At 38.9% G+C, this 22,579-nt stretch overlaps 1 protein-coding gene across 1 annotated transcript in view; it reads right to left on the bottom strand.

Moving 5' to 3' along the window:
* Positions 1-57: 57 nt before the first annotated feature.
* Positions 58-22,579, bottom strand: part of LOC103476504 (contactin-associated protein-like 4) — a 38,863-nt gene continuing 16,341 nt past the window's right edge. Inside the window, exons 6-24 of the mRNA XM_008428908.3 lie at positions 19,432-19,598; positions 19,200-19,337; positions 17,908-18,175; positions 17,197-17,337; positions 16,157-16,328; positions 13,786-13,892; positions 13,487-13,606; positions 13,092-13,292; positions 12,562-12,724; positions 12,285-12,412; positions 12,004-12,174; positions 10,774-10,992; positions 9,168-9,407; positions 7,023-7,253; positions 5,412-5,545; positions 4,949-5,036; positions 3,254-3,469; positions 2,276-2,347; positions 58-919 (exon numbers count right to left, since the gene is read on the bottom strand). Coding sequence (XP_008427130.1) covers positions 729-919; positions 2,276-2,347; positions 3,254-3,469; positions 4,949-5,036; positions 5,412-5,545; positions 7,023-7,253; positions 9,168-9,407; positions 10,774-10,992; positions 12,004-12,174; positions 12,285-12,412; positions 12,562-12,724; positions 13,092-13,292; positions 13,487-13,606; positions 13,786-13,892; positions 16,157-16,328; positions 17,197-17,337; positions 17,908-18,175; positions 19,200-19,337; positions 19,432-19,598 — 3,167 coding nt within the window. The 3' untranslated portion in view covers positions 58-728. The remainder of the gene's footprint in view (positions 920-2,275; positions 2,348-3,253; positions 3,470-4,948; positions 5,037-5,411; positions 5,546-7,022; positions 7,254-9,167; positions 9,408-10,773; positions 10,993-12,003; positions 12,175-12,284; positions 12,413-12,561; positions 12,725-13,091; positions 13,293-13,486; positions 13,607-13,785; positions 13,893-16,156; positions 16,329-17,196; positions 17,338-17,907; positions 18,176-19,199; positions 19,338-19,431; positions 19,599-22,579) is intronic.

Here is a 22,579-nt window from a genome sequence, read left to right as displayed (position 1 = left end):
AGTGGTTTTATGTAAATATGAAATTCATATTGCATGAAACAGAATTCAGAGGAGCTGTTTTTTCACATATTGTGTGCCTTATTTTATTCTGTCACAACATCATTTTAACAAGGCCTGTATGTCTTCCTAAAACATGGTAATGGAGTGTAGTAGAATGAAAATACGCAAGGAAGAGAAACAACAATGAAAAAAGTATTAAAAGCACATTAAAGAAACATTTCATGGAGTAAAAAAAGTGTTTATGTCTGTTTTAAACTTGGTTTCTGCCTGCCCAGAATAAAAACACTCCTTAATTATTTTAATGTGTATTGACACCTGCTACAGAGGTGACAAAACTAACGCGTTTTTATAAGAAAATTCTTTATACTGCCTTAAAAACATTTAGAGAGAAAAAAATTCTTATTGCAAGCACATATATTTCTCACAGCCATTCATAGAGCAAGAGGCCAAAGTTAAAATATTTTCTTAGGCTTCCTGGCTTTAAAGGTTAAATCTATCACACAAAAGACTCCAAATGTAACCAAAAAATGATTTATAATTTCAACAGTTTAGTTGACACTATAAAATTTACATCATTATCCATTCACAGCTGACTGTTGTGACACTGTTTTGCTTTTCTGACTGCTGAACTTCACAAACTGCATATAAATCACAATCACATATCAGGTTGTTGTGCAAAGCACTGAGGAATCACAAAGTGTCTCTGTCTGCCAACTGGGAGGTTGCGTCTAAATAAAATATTCTTTCTGGCTCTCAGTCGGACCGTACTGCGAGATGCTCTGGCTGGCAAACTGCAGTCTGTTGTTATCTTCTGTTTTTGTCAGCTCCTGGTTTTGGCATGTCCCCTTTCTTCTGTGCAGAAATCGGATCAGTATGGCTAACGCAGATGCAATCCCAAAGATTATTGCTGCTATCAGGCCTAAAATGCAAAGAAAAAGGCCAAAGATGAGCAGGCGTTGTTCTTTAAGGAAGAAATACAGAATAAAGATGAGATCAATGAGATCAGCAAACTTGACAGAAACTCAACTATCACAGCCATAACAAAATCCCCTAATTTCACATTGTGATACATAGACACTTCACTCACCTCAGGATTTTTGATGCTTGAACGATAAAGAGAAACTTACTGTCGATATATTTTGGCTAACACATATTTGGCCACATGGGGGAACACAAAGAGCATAAAAAAGTAATTTCTAGACAGTCAATTGATTCTTAGATATGAAAAAAAAGTTATAGAAAGATGCTAACATATTATTTGTATAATTCTTCAGATCAAACAGAATATTCAATTCCACTCTCTCAATCCCAATACCAATACACTATTCAGAATGGAAGCAAATCAAGAGACATAAATAATGGATATGACATTATTCGCTACATCTCCTTTCTTCAGAGAACTTGCAGGGTAGTAAAATCTCAGTCTCCAAAAGTTGAGGCATGTTCTCCTGCTGCTGCTTATGATTACGATCTTCAACACTGAGCAGCTCTCTGATAGCAGGCACCATGTGATCCGGTCCACTTCGGTGGTTCCGGTGTTGTTTGAAGTTTGCAAGGCCTTCGCTCATATAGCGACGTAAACCGAGGCCTATCAAGCAATGCAGTCTGCTGTCAGCTAAATCGCTTGCGTGCAACATGCATCTCGGCAGGGCTTGTACCACCCTGAAGTGGTCGTAAAAACTGGGAAAGGGCTGGTAAGGATTTGCAAAAGCGGATAAAGACACGTCCCTAGAGAGGTGACTAATGAGGCGAAACCTCTCAGTCTCCAGGGAAACTCAAAACCTCATTGAATGTTTCAGCCTCTCTCCAGCTGGACTGTTCCCAGTCAACCCCACTGCCAAGTCTGGCTGCAGGAATGTTCGCCAGTCTTCCTGCTCCAATGGTCATCTTCTACCAAAGTCTTTGATTGGCTCTAAGTCTGACTAATTTATCATGTGTGGTCCTACCTACGGCCGGTACTCTGGACAACATAGCTGCACTAGTCATATTTATTCTAACCTCCCTGTTAAAGGAGTTACTTCTATGATGTTTGCAGAACCAAAAACAGAGTATTTGGATTACAAAGTGATTCACATCCTTATTAGTTCTATTTCTATTTACCGTGGAGACAATCGAGCTGTTTGGAGAACAACTGTGAGGGTTCATTTACACAGGGTTTCTTTCACTGCGAGTGGTTCTATCAAGCATATTGAATTAAACTGTAAAGTTCACCTTCAGACATGTCCCATCTCATGATTGATGAGCACAACTCTGAAGCTAGTTTCTGCTACAATACCTCCAATGAGAGCTGAGTCACTTCTGAGGGCATTCACTAACGGCTGGCCTCCTCCTGCCGACCCTGATTGGTCTGCAGCCAATAGACAGCAGAAAGGAGACAAAAACAAGCAAAAGAAAGCAGAAACACGTCATTTAACAACAAGCATACATTTGAAAGAAAAATAAAACGAGTGCATGTGTGTGAGATGAAGTTGATTTTTTTCTTAAAGTTAAAAAAAATCCTTATTCTTGGCATACAATCTTAGGTACACCACAGTAGGCTGGTCCTTAAAACAATCAAAGGAAAGAGAAGCCGAAACATTACACTTGTCATTAATTCATCATTTACAAACCCAGAGAGATCAACAGAAAGAATGACCACCCTATAAAAACCGGACAGAGCTCGGTTGCATACTTATTTTTACAACCTGAATCCATAAGGAGAAGTTAATGTCCCTTAAGATTGACTCTTTTATCCTTGCAGTTGTTTTTTATGTAGTTCTCCTTAATTAACATCATTGGATCCCATCTCAGAAACTACAATCAACTCAAACAATAAATATAAAACAAAAAAACTACAAACAATTATCATGAAAAGTACAAGAAGTAATTAAAACTAAAATAATCCTTTATTTAGATGGCAGAACACAGGTGGTCATGTGGTGGGATTAGGAATAGGTATTGATTATTCAAAATGTTGACAGATCCGATGTGTTATGAACCAATTTTACTGTTTTTTTCTTTAAATAGACTATAAGTGGTAAGAGCTCTAATGACAGCTGTTTGAAAATGTTTCTCTGTTATTGTTGTTGGATCCCTCAGCCAGCAACACAAATGAAAATGGCAACATGAAGCTTTCTGGCGGTGCCCAATTTATTAAAAATTTAAAGTGAAATGATTCCCAGAATTTTGATAACGTGCTCTTCACGAACCATCAGTGTCAGAATGATCAGTAAAAATCACAAACGATATAAAGGATCCCCTCGCCCCTCCTGACCTGGCTGGTGGTGTGTGTTTTCCGCTGCATGGGGTTTGGCTGCAGCGGGGCCACAACTGGACCGTATGAGCGGGCCCCTAACAACAACAGAGCTGGCGATTGGTCGGATAAGGGCGGCCTTCAGAGGGCTGATGGAGTTGAAGAGGACAGCAGACAGACAGCCGGTGAAACCCAAAGAGCCAAGCTGAGCCAGCGCCGGGTCCAAATCCTGAGAGTCTGTAGAGACGAGCAGAGAAACGAAGGACAAACTATTTTCCGGCTTAATTTTAGGTTCTTCAAACCGAAACAGAAATAAATGAGAACTATCTAAATGTTAGCAAGATCTGAACAAGTCTAGTTTGATATGTCTGAAAATAATAGGATAATAGGATTAATAGGACATGTAGCCTAGTGATTGTATCATATCTTGTTTGTTAATTGCAGTGCTGTAATGCAGGAGAGGAAACCTCATATTCATTTAAAAAAAAAAAAAGCTCCATCAATTCTCTGCCACCTGGGAGAAAGTCTTTGCACTTTTTCTCTGTTTTGTCTCTCAGTTTTTCATCCTGATGTTTCCATGGTTACCCGAATACTATTTAGCCCTTTCAGTAACTGCAGGTGGCTGTTTTTAAGAGCAAAGAATGCTATGAATCTGACTTCCTGAAAACAATCAGGGCTTTTTCTGGTTGTTGTCTGCTCAATGGGGCAACAAGATAAAGGACAAAACACACTAACAAAACACACACACATACACACGCACGCACCTTCAACTTATTTTCAACTATGTTCTACATAAAACAGAACAATAATTGTTACTGCTACCCATCAGGAAAAGATGGCAAAGAAAAAAGTTCTAATTTGATGCAGAACTATTATTATTATTATTATTATTATTATTATTATTATTATTATTATTATTATTTTTATTTTTTTTTACAAATTTTATGATAAAAAATGTAAGGATATCTGTTGTTGATATCTTCCAGTATTGTAAACCTTTTACAAAATTAACGTTGTTTTGGTCTTTTAGACGGTGAACTTACGTTATTATATGTTTGTCAATATATCACTTGAAAATGGTCTCAAACAACAATATTGTCATTAATCGTGATAATTATTAGGAGAATTTATTGTCCAGCAAAGTTTGTAAACATGACGCCTACTTGTTAATTATATTGCAGGTTATTCAGTGCTTTGACCAATTTCCAGTGCTTACATTTTCTTGCCCCGGTTTTATAAGTATAAAACCGGGGCATTTTACTGTTGTATTTTCAACAGTAAAATACAAACTCATCTGTGTTAGGTTCATTTTAATTTAGTGATCAAATGTAACAGGAAATGATTGTAAAAATTACAGCTTACTGCTGGTTCTTTGCTGGATATAATTTCAAATTCAGACAGTAAACTGATAAAAAAAAAAAAAGGTTGGAGTTTTGAGGTATTTTATTATTAAAGAAAATAAAATAAATTCAATCTATTGTATTTAACTTACAAACCATTAGTGAGATTAGTGAATAAAACAGTTTGTGCAGAGTTTCAATAGGGTCCCTGTGTCATTACGACAATGACAAGGGAAAACATTAGCATCTTTACCGTTCTAATGGTTTTGTTTAACCAGATAAATTAAAATGTACGTCTGAAGATAGATTGAGTGATCGAAATAATAATAAAAAAAACCTCTCATCTATCTTATGTTTGTGCAGCTGAGTCACTTACTGTGAACTCTACCAAGAGTCAGTGACCTTACGTCACTAAATTCAACACCAGAGGTCAGGTTGAAATGTTCTTTGCTATGTTGGTCAACCTGGAAGGAAAAGGCAGATTTCAATACAAAAAAACAATATCAAGAAACACGAGCAATGCATTTCCTTCATTGTAGGTAAATATTAAAGAATTTAGCCTATGAATAAAGCTAAAAAGTAATTCTCATTCCTGAAAGGTTTTAGTTTTTTTTGTTTTTTTTGTCAACACAAAATATGTCAAGTTAAAACTTCAGGTGTTGTGATGAAGCTTTGCGTTTAGAGTTCAGCGTCAAGAAAACTTCACAGAACTGAAGCTGTTAAGCTGGCTATAAAACACAAACAGGCAGCTTCGTGTGCCGTCTGTTTGACGCTAACATCATTCTCCAATCAGTTTAAAGGCAGAGTTAAAACCAGAGTAACAGAGGATGATGTGTTACCTGTATGGTGACGGAGTCGGCCAGTCGGCTGACGGAAACAGAATGCAGCTGTCCGTTAGCAAGGGACCTCACTTTGCTCCGGAGGATTTCTTCTTCTTTGCTACTTTCCAGCCTGTACCTCACCTCTAGCTGTTCTGCACTCACACAATGTAAACATAAAAACATGTTATATTAATGTGAGACTTAAGCACATGCAGTATTGAGACAAAAATAGGCATGATGGTTGTATTCACTATTAGACAAACACTGATTTCTATGTCAGTATCCTCTGCCAGCCATATGGCTTTTCCTGTCAAAGCGGCCAAATTATAGAAGTTGCAGGTGCTAGATTCACCTGCAGTTATTATTTTGTTCACATTGTGCTGAAAACCAAACAGTTCATCTACACAATCACCTCCTATCTGGTCTCATGCATGACGGTGGAAGAGTATATTTGGATTTGCTATGCAGCCACAGTCAAACACGTCTGCAGATGATAATATCCTATTGTCAAATATAAATCCATCTGTCCAACAGCTAAACTTTGGCAAAAATTAAAACTCAAGAAAGTAAAAAAAAAAATCAACTTTAACACTGATTATAGTTAACCAAAGCGCTAAAGAAAAAAAAAAAGAGTCAACAAGATCTCAGTAGCTGCGTTTCCATTGACCATGTAATTGTGCAACATGGAGTCATTAAAATAAATTTGCTTAATGGGAGACATGGACATTTCCAAAAAGCTCACATTAAAAAAAAAGAAAAATAAAGCTTTTGCCCCGGGTGGCTTTTCAGTTGTATCAAAATGAGTGCATTTCACAAAATTGCAATGGAAACGCAACACAAGTCCCATGATCAACAACTGGATGTTACTACTGGCTGCAGCAAGTAGCAACAGGACAACAGAAAGTGGTAGGAGGACGCGGGTGTGACTTATCGTGACTTATTTTAATCATGTGAACAAACTTATTCACATGAGATTTTAATTGTGTTTCCCATTTAATAGAAATGCAGGAATTGCAAAATTGTTATTTTTCAACATTAACGGAATATCTGCAGCGTTTTGCGCCCTGAGTGTACCGAGCTTCTGGCACAATCACAGATGATCAACTGTGATCAACAGCAGTGTTTTCATGAACCCGCAGGGCAAGACGAATGAAAAGGCTATTATACACTCTCACATCATCAATTATTCACCACTTTCAGTCCTGCTAATTAATTTTAACAATTCAGCACTACTCATGTCTTGTTTCACGAAGCAGACTGTGTTCACAGGTAACAATGACTCTAATTAACAAATCAAAGGAGGCGTTGGCACAACTCGCAGACAGCAGCAGCTCGGCCGGCAGTTGGTAAAAACTTTGCGACGGTTGAAGATGTCATTTTTCTGCTCTATTAAAGGCTACAAAGTGATGTCCCTTTTCCTCCTCCTCCACAAAAGCTATTAGTGAAGAAAGGCAGTAAGAAGTAATTGATTTGGATGGGTACATTTCAGTGCAGTCCAAACTGTGGCTGCTAACTCCTGTAATCAATGCCTAAAAGCAACACCTTACAAGTGTTTTTTCTAATTTTATAGATCCACATCTTCTGAATAACAGTTAGGGAGGGTTTAAAAAAACTTTCCAGAGATCTCACCTTGCTTGTTAAGCAGCAGAGCCAGGTACTGTCTGTGGTGAGAGCTGACGTAAAGGAACAGAGCAGGACTCTGGCCGCTTCTGAAACTCAGGGAAATGTTTTCTGCTCTCAGGTTCAGGTTGGGTAAAAAGGGGGACGAAGTGGGGCTGCTGCTCCCGTTTGACTCATTCACCAGGTTTTCCTTGAAGCTGTAGCTGAGGGACGTTTCTGGCTCGAAGGCGACTGAGACGTCTGCAGGGAAAGGTTCACAAAGCCTCACTGCAAAACAGGTTGTACATTTTTCTGCTAATATTCCAGACGTGTACATTTTGTAGTACAACTTTTTAACTATGCATCTTAATTTAGCAGAAACAAGCTCTTAGCTTGGCTAGTTTCTCAGAACCATGCATGTTTTTATTCACCTTCCAGTAACTTTTTTGCCGGAATAAATAATAAATACTATTATTGTAACTAAGACCACCTTCCTGAGCTTCGTCTCAAACGCCATAATGTCTAAATTTGGTATATTTGTCTTCTTTCAATGTTTTGTAATAGTTAATTCAGAATCCACTTCTGATTGGCTGATCAGTGCCTCCTGACGACTCCTCTCCTCGACGCTTTGGGTCCCAATAAACCTTGATGTGTTGGAAGTTACAAACAGAACCAAGAATTTGTAATTTTACTGTTTCGCTTGTGTTTATTAGTCTGGGTGGTTCCCACTTGAGTGAGAGCCAGCAATGACCAACCTTCATCTGTAATAAATGTTTTTGTTTGTTTTTTCTTGCAAAGTTGTCTCTTTTTAAGAGAAGCTCTACTTACTGTCAAATAAGCGATCTATGCAAACGCTACAGCTACTGTTTTTATCTTATTATTATTTAATCAGTACTTCATTAGCATCCAATTTGCATAATGGAATAAAATATTCCTGGCTTCTGACTTGGAATAAAAAAAGAAAAACAACCACTCCCACAAGAGAAACTTTATGCATTATTCATATTTTTGCCTCTGTCACTTAATTAGCGATCTGGTGAAAGAGCAGCTTGAGGAAACCGGCCGACAGGTGATAGAAAAAACTCTCCAAACTCTGCTCTCTTGTTGCATCACAGTCAGGTGACAGAGTTCTGATTTACATGTGGAGCTTCAACAAGCTGCACAGCTGGGATTGGTTAATTATCCAACACACATTGAGGTGCTGCTGCGCTACTGTCATGGCTCAGTGTGCCTTTTATTTCCTAAATAACACAAACCCAACAGATGAGTCGAAACCCGGCGACACTTTGCCAAATTAGGGTTTAAAACTGATTAAATATGCACAAGACTCTGTTTCAAACTTAACTACACTGTAAACAATTAAACAGTGACATTTCCAGGAAATATTCTTTACTTCTAGGAAACACATTCACTTTGCTATATTGCTAAAGAAGTTTGTTGTTCTGTGTTTAAAAACTAAATATTTTTTTTCCTACAAAAAAACCCTACAACAGACATATGATTATTCTAAATGTACAATTTTCTTTCAAGTCAGTTTATTTATGTAGCAAAAACAGACAGAATCTCAGGATGTTGCAAAAAAAAATAAAAATGATAATAATAAAGCAAAATATAAATCTGAAAAGTGTGGCACGCTTTTCTATTCAGTCCCACCAACCATATCACAATACTTAGTAGAGAGACATTTTGGTATTTTCACAACGTCTGGGAAAACAAGACATCATTTCAGCCTGGACTAGATAACTAGCTAAAAATGGATAAACAGTTTTCCAAGTAGTTTCTCCACCATTGGCATTTTTAGCACCACATACATAAGTTGACTGACTGCCCTTTGACCCTCTTTCTGGCTCTGATTGGCAGTTTTTTGATCAGGAGCAGTACGTTTCATTTAATGTCAATAGTAGTTCAGGGAGGAGCTTGATATTTTTACAGATGATCAGTCTAATATGGTGACAGTTCGATCGAATATGTAAAACATTTTTGTAGAAGTTTCATACTGCAGTTTTAAATGTAAAACTACTTTAAAATAATTTTTATCAGGACAGAAAATTTATTAAGAAAGAAAGTGACACATTTACCTTCAATCAGAAACTGCCAGCTGGAGGTTATTGACCTAAGCTTGGGTAAAACTATCAACGCTACCGAACCAAATCTGATTGGACGAGGTCTGCATACCCTGGTCACAGAAGGCTCCATTGAAGGCAGACGAGCTGCAGTCACAGGAAAAGCTTCTGGCTCCCTCCACACAGCGGCCTTGGTTCTGACAAAGCCCACCATAGGTGCTGCAGTGACCTGGGCAGCCCGCCTGGATCCCCGGGGTGACCTTCGCTCTTTCCTCCAGGTCCAGAGTAACACCGTTCAGCTGCAGGGAGCGGATACAGCCCCGAAAACCCTTCTGCCTGGAAGCAGTGCCTCCTGAGGAGATACAGAGATGTAAAAACTGACAATAGTTTCATCAGTAGAATTAGAAAAACTTGTCAGTAATACTCTGAGCATCTTTAAGATTTATTTTTTTACATTGTAAAATATATCAGAGCTGAATTGTCCTTAAGTGGATTATCTCAAGAAGTGTCTCTGATATTCATGTACCTTGCTGATTTGCCATCATAAATCCTGGTGAGTCATCAGCCTCGCTCTGACAGTTTGTTTGTCCCGGCTGTCTGAACAAATTTTAAACCCAGCAAGTTACTGCTCCGTGACTTTTCCCTCTACAACCTGCAGCTGCCCGCAGAGTTCAGACTCTGCATGTTGTAATCATCTCAGCCTACCAAACTGTCAAGCTCAAAACTGTTGTGATGAGACAAACTGCTTTTTCTGATGGGGTTCCTATCACAGCTCAAGGTTTTCTGAGGAACTGTCAGGGAAACACCAGCTTAGCAGTCCAACCTACTGACCTTATTTAGGCAACCAGAAGGAAACTGGACAATTAACTCTGAATTGAGGATATCTTGACCAAAGTATTATAACAAACATTTCATAAACTGAAAATATTTTAACAAGCAGCTAAATGTTAATGAAAAACAGAGAAAGACCTTACAGACTCTACGAAGTGTGAACAGTGTTAGCCGCTGTGCTAACAAAGTTGAACTGAATCCGAAACACAGGGGGTAAAAGTGGTATAAAAACTAGAAGAGCAAAAAGTCCTTCAAAAAGTTGTTGAAGAAAAACAGCATAAATAACTTAAATTATAGAAGTAAAAATTTAAGCTTAATAATGTTGAACAAGCAGAAGTCAGAATTAGCTTTTAACTCCTTTTATAATGGGTTGTTTCTGTACTGATACTTTTTTCGTGTGTGTCATAATTAGCTTTAATGTCAATGTAAGTAAACATACTTAAAAAAAAGCCGTGTTGGTCTTCGCATTAACATTACAGAGTATTTTTAGCTTTAGCTAATATGCTAGCATGATCTGAACATTTAGCGGTTTAAAGGTGATGAAGTGATTCTCAACCTAACAATGTAGGTTCTTTCAAGCCTAAAAATATCGACTAAGTACCCAACATAAACATTCACTGGCAGAGATTTTAAATTTGCAGTAAAGCTGGACTAAGACTTTTGTTGTGTTAAACTTAGGCGTCACATTCCTGCCAAAAACCTGAGGAGCACTTTAGGCAATCACAACATCTCATTATGTTACTAGAGAGTCCAGTAATCACTAAAGTGTCTGATAGCTATTGACATACGCCGTACATCAGTCAAAGCTGCAATAGACGCTCACTTCTATTGTCAGTTTCTTTGGAAACAAAGTTTGTATCAAATTAGGGTTTTAAAGTTTCACAGACCTACAAATAATTGGCTGTTCAGCTGCAGGTGGATGTGTCCGTCAGCAGGGGCTTCCTGTGTGGCGGCGGGGAGCTCGTCAAGGCGCAGCGACGCCTCTCTCACGTTACGCTCAGCTTGAATGCGATGCCACCTGTTGTCGTTCAGCGGGACGCCGGCCTTCACGCTTACCTCCAGTGGGCCGTTACCCACGTCAAAGGAAAAGACGACCTCCGTGGAGGCTGTGAGAGAGACGGAGCGGGAAAAGATACCTGCTGAACACAATCAAGATGGTTCCTTCCTAATTCAACAACTTGAAAAACTATTTTTCTCACTGATTTCTAATCTAAAAGAGAGCTTTCACCTTTAGTTAAATTTTTAAGAATTTCTGTCATATTGTTGCACACCAGTGTTAATCTGAAGTTGAGTCTTTCCTAAAGGAAAATGATTTTGAAATCATTATAGTCTATATTTGTTAGCCGATCCATATCATTACATTTAGGTGTTCCAATCAGTTAAACGTAGGGGTGCAATGGTACATAAAAATCACAAGTACTTAAGTTGAGTGTAGATTTAACTTGCTGTTGTTTAAAAACACTGACATAAAGGTTTGGTTTGGTCCATCACTGTGCCAAGTGCAAAGGTTTGGTGCTAAGGAGATTTTGGTGAGAAGCTCTTTTTCAGGATCTGATCTAAGCTCCTTTAATTTTAATGTTGCTTCACACCAAAACATGGCTGGGCTTCTGTGACACGTTCTATATACTTTTACACATAACCAACGGTCCTTATGAGAGTATTTAGTGTGGAAGAACGTGTCTGACCGAGTCTGTTTTCCTGGAAGAATGGTCGGACGTCATCACAAATACAAGCTTATTCTTTTACCTTTTCGTTTTTATATCATTGTGCAGATTTTCTTCAAAATCAAATTTAACATTCAACTTTTTTTAAGAAAGAAAAAAACACATCTTGCACTTTCTCACAAATCACTGTCACAGTGAAGTTTGGACTTGCATCACACCCAGGTGTCTCAATACGTTACACCCTCAGCGATCTCTCCACATGCGGTATGAAAGGAAGCTGTGTGAAAAGGGAAGTGTGTCTTTTAAAGATGAGAAAGCCTGAGTCTGATGTGAGCCCATCACCCCCCGCTGATGCTTGATCCCGGTGGATCTCGGATGATCCGCGCTGCTCGATTTGTACTCGTATCGTAGGAAAGTCGGGATTTGCCATCCTATTCCTCAGATTTCACTCACAGCTGAGTTCAAGTCGAATGAAGTCTCTGATGCCCAGGTTTTCCAGGAGGACGCCGGATGATGAGGTGGTCTTAAACAGGAGCGAGATGTCGGCGCTCAGCTCTCCGTGAAAGGTGGGAAAGTGAAGGTACAACGTTTCCTTGGCAAAAAATGCAGCATTCCAGATACTTTCTGTAAAAAAGACAGAACAAAACAAAGACGAGTTAAAAAAGCAGAAATCGGGAAATACAAAAATCGAGGTACTTCACACGCTCTACTATGATATGGTATCACTAACTTACTGTCTCCATAGCAACGCAGTGGTCCCACCTGGTAGGAGCTCTCTGATCCTGGCCTCCGGACATCCCTGAGCACCAGCGATCTGACAGGCAGGGACTCCTTATGGGTCAGCAGACCAGAGTCGTTGGCCCTGGATGAACAGAGAGTCAGCGGACGGGAAGAAAAAGGACGGAGTGAATAGAAGCTCCAACATGCACCATCTGATAAGGAAAAACCCTGGAAAAGTGTTGAAAATCCTAAATGTTAAAAATAAAAACTGAAAAAGTGAAAACACAGTACCACGCAGTGCGGTCAGCATCACCGTTGCAGTGGCGTTTGGGGTCCATGCAGTTCTCCTGCAGACTGCAGGCGCACTGCTGGCTGCCTGGAAGGGCTCCGCCCCAGTAGGTCTGCCTTTGTCCCACACCAGGCCCTCCGACCCACCAGCTGATCGGACCGCCCTCTGAAACACAGACAGGGTGGACAGCTGGTGTCAGGCTGACCGCTCTACTTCTGAAAGTCTCTTTGAGTTGTGTCCTTCAACTTCTCAGTGATTCTGACAGCTCATAAATTTTGTAATTTTTTTGTATTACTGGCAATATTTTGTCTGTATTTTATAGATCTACAGTGATGTGCAAATTTGGGCAAATACAGATTAGAGGTGCAGAAAGAAAAAAAATACACAATTGTAATTTATAGTCGTGGAAATCCTGAATCAATTCAAAATGCTCAAAAGTAATCTTTAGTCTACATAATCTTTTGTAAAATTATATTTTGAATAGTTTTTTATTTATTTTTTAATTTTTTATCTAAGAAATGTCAAACCTCACCTGGCGAATTGAGAAGGCGGGACTTCCTGCAGTGGTAAGCCAGTTCCTGTTCGCAGTACTCTGATTGGTTGATGGTTGCCATTAGCTGCTCTTCGTCTGCAGCATATTCAAAGTGAGGCAGATGCTGACTTCCTTCTGTGGACGGCTGGATTTTGGTCAGTTCTGTGTTGTTGTGTTGGATCACTGTCCACGTCTTGTCTTCTGTATCAAAAAAAAAAAAGTATAAATTTTTTAGATTCTGCCTGAGTGAGAAATTCCCTTTAAAGCTGCAGGACAGGCAGGAACGCTGGCTGCTGAAAGAGAGACTGGACACCTGAGTGTCGGCATGCTGTGATTGGATGTGTGTGTGTGTGTGTGCGTGTGTGCGTGTGCTTATGTGTGTGTGAGAGAGCTACCTGTCATGTTGCAGAATAGCAGCTGTGGTTTGATGGGCCCACTACCGTCAGCGTCGATGTAATAATATCCCGATGTGTTGCCTCTGTGTTTGTAGGCCTCACAGGACCGCTCGTATATTGCTGAGGGAAAAAAATAAAATAAAATACATGTATATAATTCTTCATGTTCTGATGCCGTCCTCTGAGGATGACAGCTCATCAGAGCTCATCATCCTCAGAGGAATCATGAAGATTGGTGCAAACATTCCCACATAAAGTGAATTATGTCCAAAGCAACAGTAATCAACACACATCCTTACAGCTGTGACATGTGGCTCCACCATAGCCGGTGCTGGAGCAGTTGCAGTGAAACGTGCTCCACGACTGAGTGCAGCTGCCTCCATGCTCACAGTAACTTGGGGAACATCTGGGGGAGATGAAGCAGAGGTCATCCAATCAAATATGTGCTGATACCATCATCCTCCAATCCAATGTTCTATATATACTTAGCGCTTTTTCTCACAGAGATCCCTCCCCAACGACTTCCCAACTCAGCTCCTACAGACTAGCCAGCAGCAATTAGCAAACACCTGGTGACACTGGGCATCAGCTGAGCTCATTATATGAGCTACTTATCAGTGAAACAGTGGTAAAATGTTGTTTAATGGTTAATAGAGAAGAGCTGTCGTGATGACTTCCTGAAGGTGGAGTTTCAGACAGCAGGAGTTTTTAAAGAGACAGTGGCCCAATTTTAAGGCATTATATCAGGAAGTGAATTTCTTTGAAGTCATATTTGATATATGCAGAAATTTTATAACAATGCTACATATATCAAATATGACTAAACACATAATACTGCCCCCTTAATGAGTCATAATCGACCAATTTCCTGAAAATGATCCCTTTACGTTTCAGTTTGAACACCTTGAAGAGCCTTGTTGATGATGTGATATTCAAATAAACTTGACTTTCTTGTTTGCACATAGTCATTTTTGGCTCCAAATGACGCAGACAAGTTGAATAGCTTTACTTCAATTGTACTTCATTTCCAGCTTTTCAGTGAGGGGATGGTTGCAGTCATTTATTTCTCACAATCTTTTTCAAGATTTCTTATTTTGTTTCTGATTTGCTGACTCTGTGTCAGAGTGAACCTGGTAACGTAAAGCACAGCTATTTTTGAGAGACGGCGAAGCAGGAAACATAAAGAAACATTCCTGAAATTAGAAAAGAGAAAAAAAATTGAGGTTGTGCAAGGAACTGAAGCAAAAAAAAAAAAAAAAAACAGAGAAAAACAAAGTAAAAGATAGACTGATGGAGCTCTGAAGCTGTTGGGTGAAATATTTAGGAGGAAAATGAGGGCAACAAATTGCAAAGGAAATGGAAAGTGAGGTGAACAACTTTTAAATTAGAAAGATTTATAAACAGCCAAGCAAATATGTTCCTTGTCTTTTAGATTTATTCTTCCCCACCTTTGAATTTAGCTGCATGTATGATGAATATCTTTCCATTTGACTCTTGCCTTGTTTATCTGCAAAACACATAACTTCCAAACTTCTTCATAAACCAAAATGTCAAACCACAGATTAATTCAGCATGCACATGATCAATCAGATGCCGATTATATCAATAATAGAAATAGCAGAATGGAGCTTGAAGGCAAAAAACAAGTAGAAAATCAATTCTACGGGCTAATTTTTTATTTTTCATAAGGCAAAGGAATTCATTTTTATGAGATAATATCGCTAATATTCACCAAGTGGGCTCAAATGATTCAGAAAAGGTCAAATGTCATGTTAGGTTTCTGTGTAACAAAGCAGCAAAATCCTGCAGGAGAGTTTGTCCTGACATTTTTAGCAGCATAGGCAGAGAGAAGGAAACGATCAGGGCAAAGTGTCTGTCGCCTCAGGTGGGAGAAAAATGCCATTAAACCGAATTATGACAGATTTATAAAACATATGAGTTTTCAATAGGGAGCTATTTAAACCCCCCCCTCCCGCAAAAAAAATCTAAAGTGTGATTCCACTATAACCGAATTAAAAGTCTGATGCATTTGTATGTCCTGGAAAATGGATTTTCTTAACGCAATTAGGACATAGAAAGTGAAATAAGTTTAAAAGGAGCTGGATTTTTGTAATTGCAATTGTAAAACAAATACTAACTGAGTTAACAATTTTGTTAGTTAATCAGACTCTAAAAATGTTACGACATTCGATTTAAATTACGTTACCTATGTGCGCTGCAAAAACGCAAAATCTCACCATGTATTTTCGGTCTCGTTTCTTGTGCAAATGTCTCACTACACTTGAAATAAGGCAAAACTACTTTTCAAATAACTTTTCAGCAACATATTGGAGCTTATTTTAAGTCAATAATTACTTCATAGTGATTAAAAACATACTAGTTTCACTGGCAGACTATTTCACTTATATCAAGGGAAAATGTCTTGGTATAAGAGGAATTATCAGTAAATGGAACTAAAACTTTTTACATCAACATTAAGGGTGAAAAATGTTTCCACAAATTAAAGATTGTGACTGGTGGATTCCAGCTTCTTTTCTTACAATAAAACTGAATTAGAAAACTAACTTTTGAAAGAAAAGAAAATGAAAAAGTAAAAAGTAAAAAGTTCATTTGACCAAATTAATTTAAGTAAAAAAACAAACAAAAACAAATAATTTGTTTTTTTCTCACCTGTCCATAATGCCACACATGTCAATTTGGAGGTCGCTGTAATCTCCCATCAGCCTCTGCTGGACCTTGACAAGATCCACCAGTTCGCCTTCCACCGTCAGGAGACGCATACATCCTTTGAAAGCACGGGAGGGATTTCTGCACGAGTGGCCGCTCCGTTCGGCTGGGCAACCTAGGAGTAAAATATGAGTCAACCAGTAAAGTCCAGAGAAAATCATGACATTGCCCAAATGTTTGGTTTAAATCTGAAAATCTGGCTGATTCTCCATCGTTGTACACCACAGTTGTCAACTAAACTTATCTGAGTTATTTGATGTTACAGGCAATGTTAGCAATGACGCCTTAAAATCTACACCTCAGAATTACCTTAAAATGGAACAAAATTCAAAATATATTTAATGCTGTACAGCACAAACACTTTAAATCATCTATATCTTGTTCTTAATTTTCAGGAAATATAACTCTAAGAATCTTTTAGAGTACTCTTGGCTTCTCTGAAGATCTCGAAGAGCGCTCATGTAGCTGACCTTCACAGCACGTTGTGCAGAGTGTGCACATAAGAAAAGGTAACCTGTGGATGTCAGGCCTAAAAACTATGGAAAATGAATAGAATTTGAAGGTAATGTATTTTAGAAACAGAGGAAAGATGTTTAAGTTCTTTGAAAATAACCTAGTCGGAGCTATCTTCCCAACCGATGTTATCTTTGCTGTTTTTGCATTAAAGTAAAATAAATGTTAAAAAAAATTCCATTTAACTCCTTGGAGATCTAGTTTAAATCAAAGTGCCTGGTATGTTGAGACAGAACGATTGTTCATCTGGTGAGTTGTGGCAGTTTTCATGCTCGGATGATACCTTGATCAGAGTAAAAACAGTCACATACAGCTATTGCTCAAGACCACTTTAAAAAAATACAGGAACTTTGACATAGTGCAAGCAAACTCTTTACAGAAAGATTTGTATTATTAAATAAAAGCAAACTGCTGCATCTGTCAAACCTGCCAGGTTTAAAAGATTATAAAGAAAGCATAGTTCCTCTTACCGCCATAGAAAAGCTGAGCTCCTGGAGCGATGGGGTATGTGGGACTTGCAGAAGCAACTTCAGTTCCATCCACTGTGACAGTCAGATATTGTCGTGATTTCAAGTCCACTGAATGCCACTGGCCATCATTCAAGCCTGAACCTGCAGTTGCATGTAGTTTTTTTCAATTATTTACTTTTCTGCTATCACAAAAAACAATTCACATGCATCACATATGATTGCGATGCATGTGGATCTGAAAAGTTCTAAAAAGCGACCAGTGTTATCCCCTTTCCCTGTTACATAAAATACAACTCCTCAAGTATGTGAATCAAATGTATCTTCTTAAACTGTAGCTAAAGAGAAAACGCTGGTGTACCACAGGGCTGAATTCTTGGTCCTATTCAGCATACATGATTAGCGAGTCTTTGTGCAAGTGTTCTATGTATGCTGATGATGCTGTTGTATATATGTGTATGTGAAATATCTTGGTTTTGTTCTGGATTCTTATTTTAAATCTGAAAAATATGTTTAAACGGCGAACAGAGTAGCCAAAGCAAATCTACATACATTTAAACCACTTAGAGCTTTTCTTCCATTTCATTCTAGTGTTGAGTATTTGCTTTTACGGAACACTTTCCCCAATGCAAACAAACAAAAAAGAAAGAAAAAGCAGATGCTGCTTTGCAAACTGTGAACTTTGGATTGAGACCTGTATGGGGTCGCACTGACCTGCTTTTAGCTCTACAGGGGCCCTTCCAGCCTTGTGGATTTGAAGATGTACTTTGGCGTCTCTCAGATGTAGCCATACCGTCCCGTCTCGCTTCGGGAGATCAAAGGTCAGCAGCAGCCCCTCCGTGTCCCACGTCCGAAACTGAAGCCCCAGTGAGGTCCCTGCCGAATGCAGACCAGTGTCCCCAGGTAACTGCAGGAAACTCCGGGGATCCGTGAATGTCACGGCAACGAAGACTGGTTCAGAGCAGGAAAACGTCACGCTGCCCTGAGTCAAACGAGGAAAAGACAGAGTGAGAGACATGATGTTCAATAAACATGGAGGACTTTTCAAATCTGTATGTACAGAAACCTCATTAGCTGTTTTTCCTCACAAAGGATGTTAGAATTCCCTTAATAATTTCATTGGAACAAACACCAAATCAAACAAAAAGTACCAGGGAAATGTTTACTAAGGCCACAGAGGGAGCAAAAGGGAGAAGATCTGAGAAAATAGATAGAAGACATTCCTCCTCTGATCAGCAGACTTTTAGATGTGAGAAGTCATATCTGCAGCACAGGTACTGCTGGAGCAGCAAATGGGATGCGTCACATGCAGCAGGAATACCTGCTGTCCTTTTTACGTCAGGCACACTTGATTAATTCCGTAAGCTCTGTGTGGGATTGGTACAGCAGTTTGAAGTGCACATCAGCTTGAACCAATCCAATGACCAAACACACGCACGCACACACGCACGTTTTTGTGCACACCGTGTGTTTTTCTAGCATCACAAGGACTTTGCATTGACTTCATTTCATTATTCATTCATTTCTGTAGCTTTTAGCCTAGAAACGAACCTCATCATTACTGGTTACCCTGAAGCAGCACTTCATAATCTGTGCTTCTGCTGACTTTATTTAAAATAAGAAAATAACTGATATCTGGTACTGCAAATAGCAACTTTGAATGAGCTAAAAGTTGGCTGTTTTTTTTGTTTTCTTTTTACTTCTTGCGGTATTCCAGATGTTGGTCTTGATGCTGCTGGGTTTCCTTAGATAGACACTTTTTAAACTACTTAGAATAATGAATTGAGCTATTTGCACTGTTTGATAGGATCAATTGAAATTTATGATTGAAACCAAATTATTTTTTTTCTTTTGCAAAGTGCCTTGAGACAACAGTTGTTGTGAACTGGCGCTATGTAAATAAAACTGAATTGAATTTGTTAAGCAATTTAAATATATATCCTTTTTCTTGTGCATTTAAAGGTAAAATGAACGTTTTTCCACGAATCCACTGGAAGTATATCTACCATCACAGTAACACTCTGGTCCCTCTGTTTAGCCAAGTCAATCAGGTTCTGGCCATCGTAGAGAAGGTTTTCAACACAGCCGTGGAAATTTCTATTAGAGTTTTGAGAGTCGAGGTTCTGATCTGCTCCGACTGTCATCTGTGAAAGGAAAACATGTCAGCATGAAACTATGAGCTGCACCGGAAGCATACTTTGCATGCACACCTCATAAATCAACATTTTGAAAGTTGACCTGGTCATAATCCCAGTGGGTGAACCATGGTGGTATCTCCACCCACTCTGTGTTTTTGTCCACAGTGAGGTTGAAGTGACTGCTGTGTTGCTCCACTGCGACACGATGCCAGTGCTGGTCGTCTAACAGGCTGCCCACAGACACAAGATGCTGCTTGGAACTCTTCCCTGGAATTCGAGAGCAAAACAATTGGTGATGCTGATCATAGATTGAGGCAATTAGGGTACTGTACATATATGACAAAAATAAAAGATGTGTGAGAATTAATTACATCAAATACACACAGAGTTTAATTGGCTGTTTTCACACCTAATGGTTCAGTAGATTCGGTTTGACTGGGGACCAAAGTAGCAACATTTGTTACATTTTAAACTGATGTGGTTGCTTTCACACTGCTTTGTGTTAAACAAACCAAATGCTTAGAAAAACCTGTTCACCCCTGTGCCTGTGGAGGTGCTGTAATATTGAAGGAAATGACATGACAACCTGTAAAGAAGACATTGAGCCCAACTTCCTTATTTGCAAAATGTAAACAAAAATGGAGTATTGTTAGATTTCACTTGTTGTAGGATTTCACTTTTGTTGTTGGTAAAAGATGACGAGTCATTTCTGCTGCTAGCACAACACCGGAGCGTTTGTTTTGATTGTATTTACCCAGAATTCCCTGCGCTATTGCTCGCTTCCTGCTTTTGGAACATTGCCCAGTCCACTTGGCGTTCACATATGCATTCAAACTGCACCAGAGTTCACTTCACCCAAATTTAGTTTGTTTCTTTTAGGCGGACCAGAGTTAGGTTGCGCATTTACACCTCCCGAAACAAACTGGACTTTCTAAATGGACTGAAGTTAAATTAAAGCGGACTAAACAGGACTGGTGTGAATGCACCTTAATTGTTAATCCTTGGCTTGTAAGGTGTTCATTGTGTGCTACAAATTTTAGAATTTTTTTTTTTAAGTGAAAGTGAAGGGTTAAAAAGAAGATTTTCTCCCGGGGATCATGTCTCAGGAACAAGGCCTTCATCTCCGCGTGCTGTTAAAGCCTCAGAGAAAACCGACACCAACACGTCATGTAATTAACACTGAAAGAGGTGAGAAAAGAGGCCGACGAGCATAAATAAATGAACAAGGAAGCGCCGCTGACTTTCAAAGTGCTCCCTAAAGTGCCAACAGAGCAAAAGATTTTTGTGCTGAGAAACTGAGGTGAAGACCTTGCCAAATGCACTGACTCATTAAATATGAATCAGTCATTGTTTGAAATGGGACCCGCTGTCTGCATAGGATAGGAAAGAATACAATATGAACAGTGACTAAGTTAAAAGTATTAAATCATTGATCTATATTGATCTGTCACAACAGAAGGAGGGAAGAGAGTGAAGACGTGGTGGGAGACAGAGAGAAGAAGACTGATGTAAGTTTAATTATTGATCAGCAGACTGAGGTCTGAAGATGAAAACTGGAAATATAGGTTGTCTTTAACTATTAGTGACAAACTTGTTCCTTCCAAATGATTTGGATATTTTCATGCTAAGATTTTGGGGACTTGCTTTCTCCTGTTTCACTTGGAATATAGTTGTGTGACTAACCCTACCACTAAGTGAGTTTATATTATCTTTTTTTGGGAGCAATGAAAGTACACCAAGATAAACAACTGACAAAAAAAAAAAATCACAAACGTCAATGGGACTGACATGACTCAGTGCTGGATAAAAGCAGCAGTGTAGTGTAGAAAATGTGCACAGTTGTTGCATCACGTGCTGTCAGCAAGTCTGCCAACAGCTATTAGAGAATATGTAATAAAAAAAGAAAGGTGATAAAATGCTTGAAAATGTTTCAGAAGACAAAACTGAAAGACAAAAGTTTTAGCTAGCTTGGTAAAGAACTATAGCTTCCTGCCCTGCTCTTCCTTGGGGCGTGGTCTGTGTTGAAATTAGCGGCCAAACGTTAGCGGTTGATTTTCACCACTAACGTTTGGCCATGTATGAAGCTAACTAGAAATTGTGTCCACTATGTGAGAAGTGGCCATCATCTGTGACTGGCAATAACATGTCTCAAACACTCCTCTTGCTCTGACTGTAAATGCTCAATATTTGGAAGTGTGGCCAACAGCTGTGTCCACTTCCTCTGCTGCCATTGCTAAAGCTACACGTTTTATGAGGAAGCTTCATGTTCAGTTTGGGATTTCTAGACTGACTTTTCAAATAACTTCTACTAGAAACTTGACTTTCTCTGCATTGTGTGAGCAAATAAGTCAAAGGTTCTCCTTTTATTTTTTTTTATTTTTTTTACTGCATCTCGTTTTGCTTTAAATGTGCAATATTCCACCTCTCCATTTCCTCCTTATCTGTGCTCTCCAGTGCTGTCTCGCTTCCTAAAGCTGGATTTATGCTCCAGTGGCAATTAGATGCCGTGCTAAGGCTGTAGATGTGCATCCCACACAGTAACTCACCTACAGAACCTGCAGAATTTACCTACGTACATCTTTCTGCATAAAACTCCGACTGCTGTACGGTACAGACAGAAATCTTTAATCAAAAACAACGCTCCACAACATAGAATATATGAAATAGTAAACATATGTATCTTTCCTCTACCCTGATAGTCTGTGTTAGAGATACACATATCAGAATGTATGTCTAAAATCCAATCTCAGCTATACAATAAAACAAAATATAACATTCAAAATATACTCTTGAACTGAAATCTTAAAAAAAAAAAGTCTCATTTTGTGCAAGTGGATCATACCCAGGTTGTAAGCAGACCTTCAAAATGCAAAACAAAGAAGAAAGAGCAGGATTAAAAAAATGATCAGGTGATTAAATATTCCGAGACAATCGGTCTTATCAAGTCAAAATCTGCACTTACATCTGGTTTTTGTATTATTTTCTGTCAGCCACTCACACTGCCATGCCCCCCAGAGGCTGAAAGACTTTGCTGAGGTGCAAAAGCAAGGTCTCATATAATACACCTTTTCTGCAGAGGTCACTAGATATAAGAAATCCAATTTTGATTTCTAACTAGGTTCAGAGGCTTATGCAACAAAAAAATCAGGAGGTGGACTTGAAACAATTTCACCTGCGTCGAACCCGAGGATCCATGGGACGTCCAAAAGACAAGGCAGAATAATAATGTGAATTTAATTTGTAATGCA

The sequence above is a fragment of the Poecilia reticulata genome, chromosome 15 (assembly GCF_904066995.2).
Source record: "Poecilia reticulata chromosome 15, P_reticulata-male-v2, whole genome shotgun sequence".
NCBI lineage: Eukaryota > Metazoa > Chordata > Actinopteri > Cyprinodontiformes > Poeciliidae > Poecilia > Poecilia reticulata.
The sequence above is the reverse complement of the archived record's forward strand: the minus strand, read 5'-3'. Positions and strand labels throughout refer to the sequence as shown.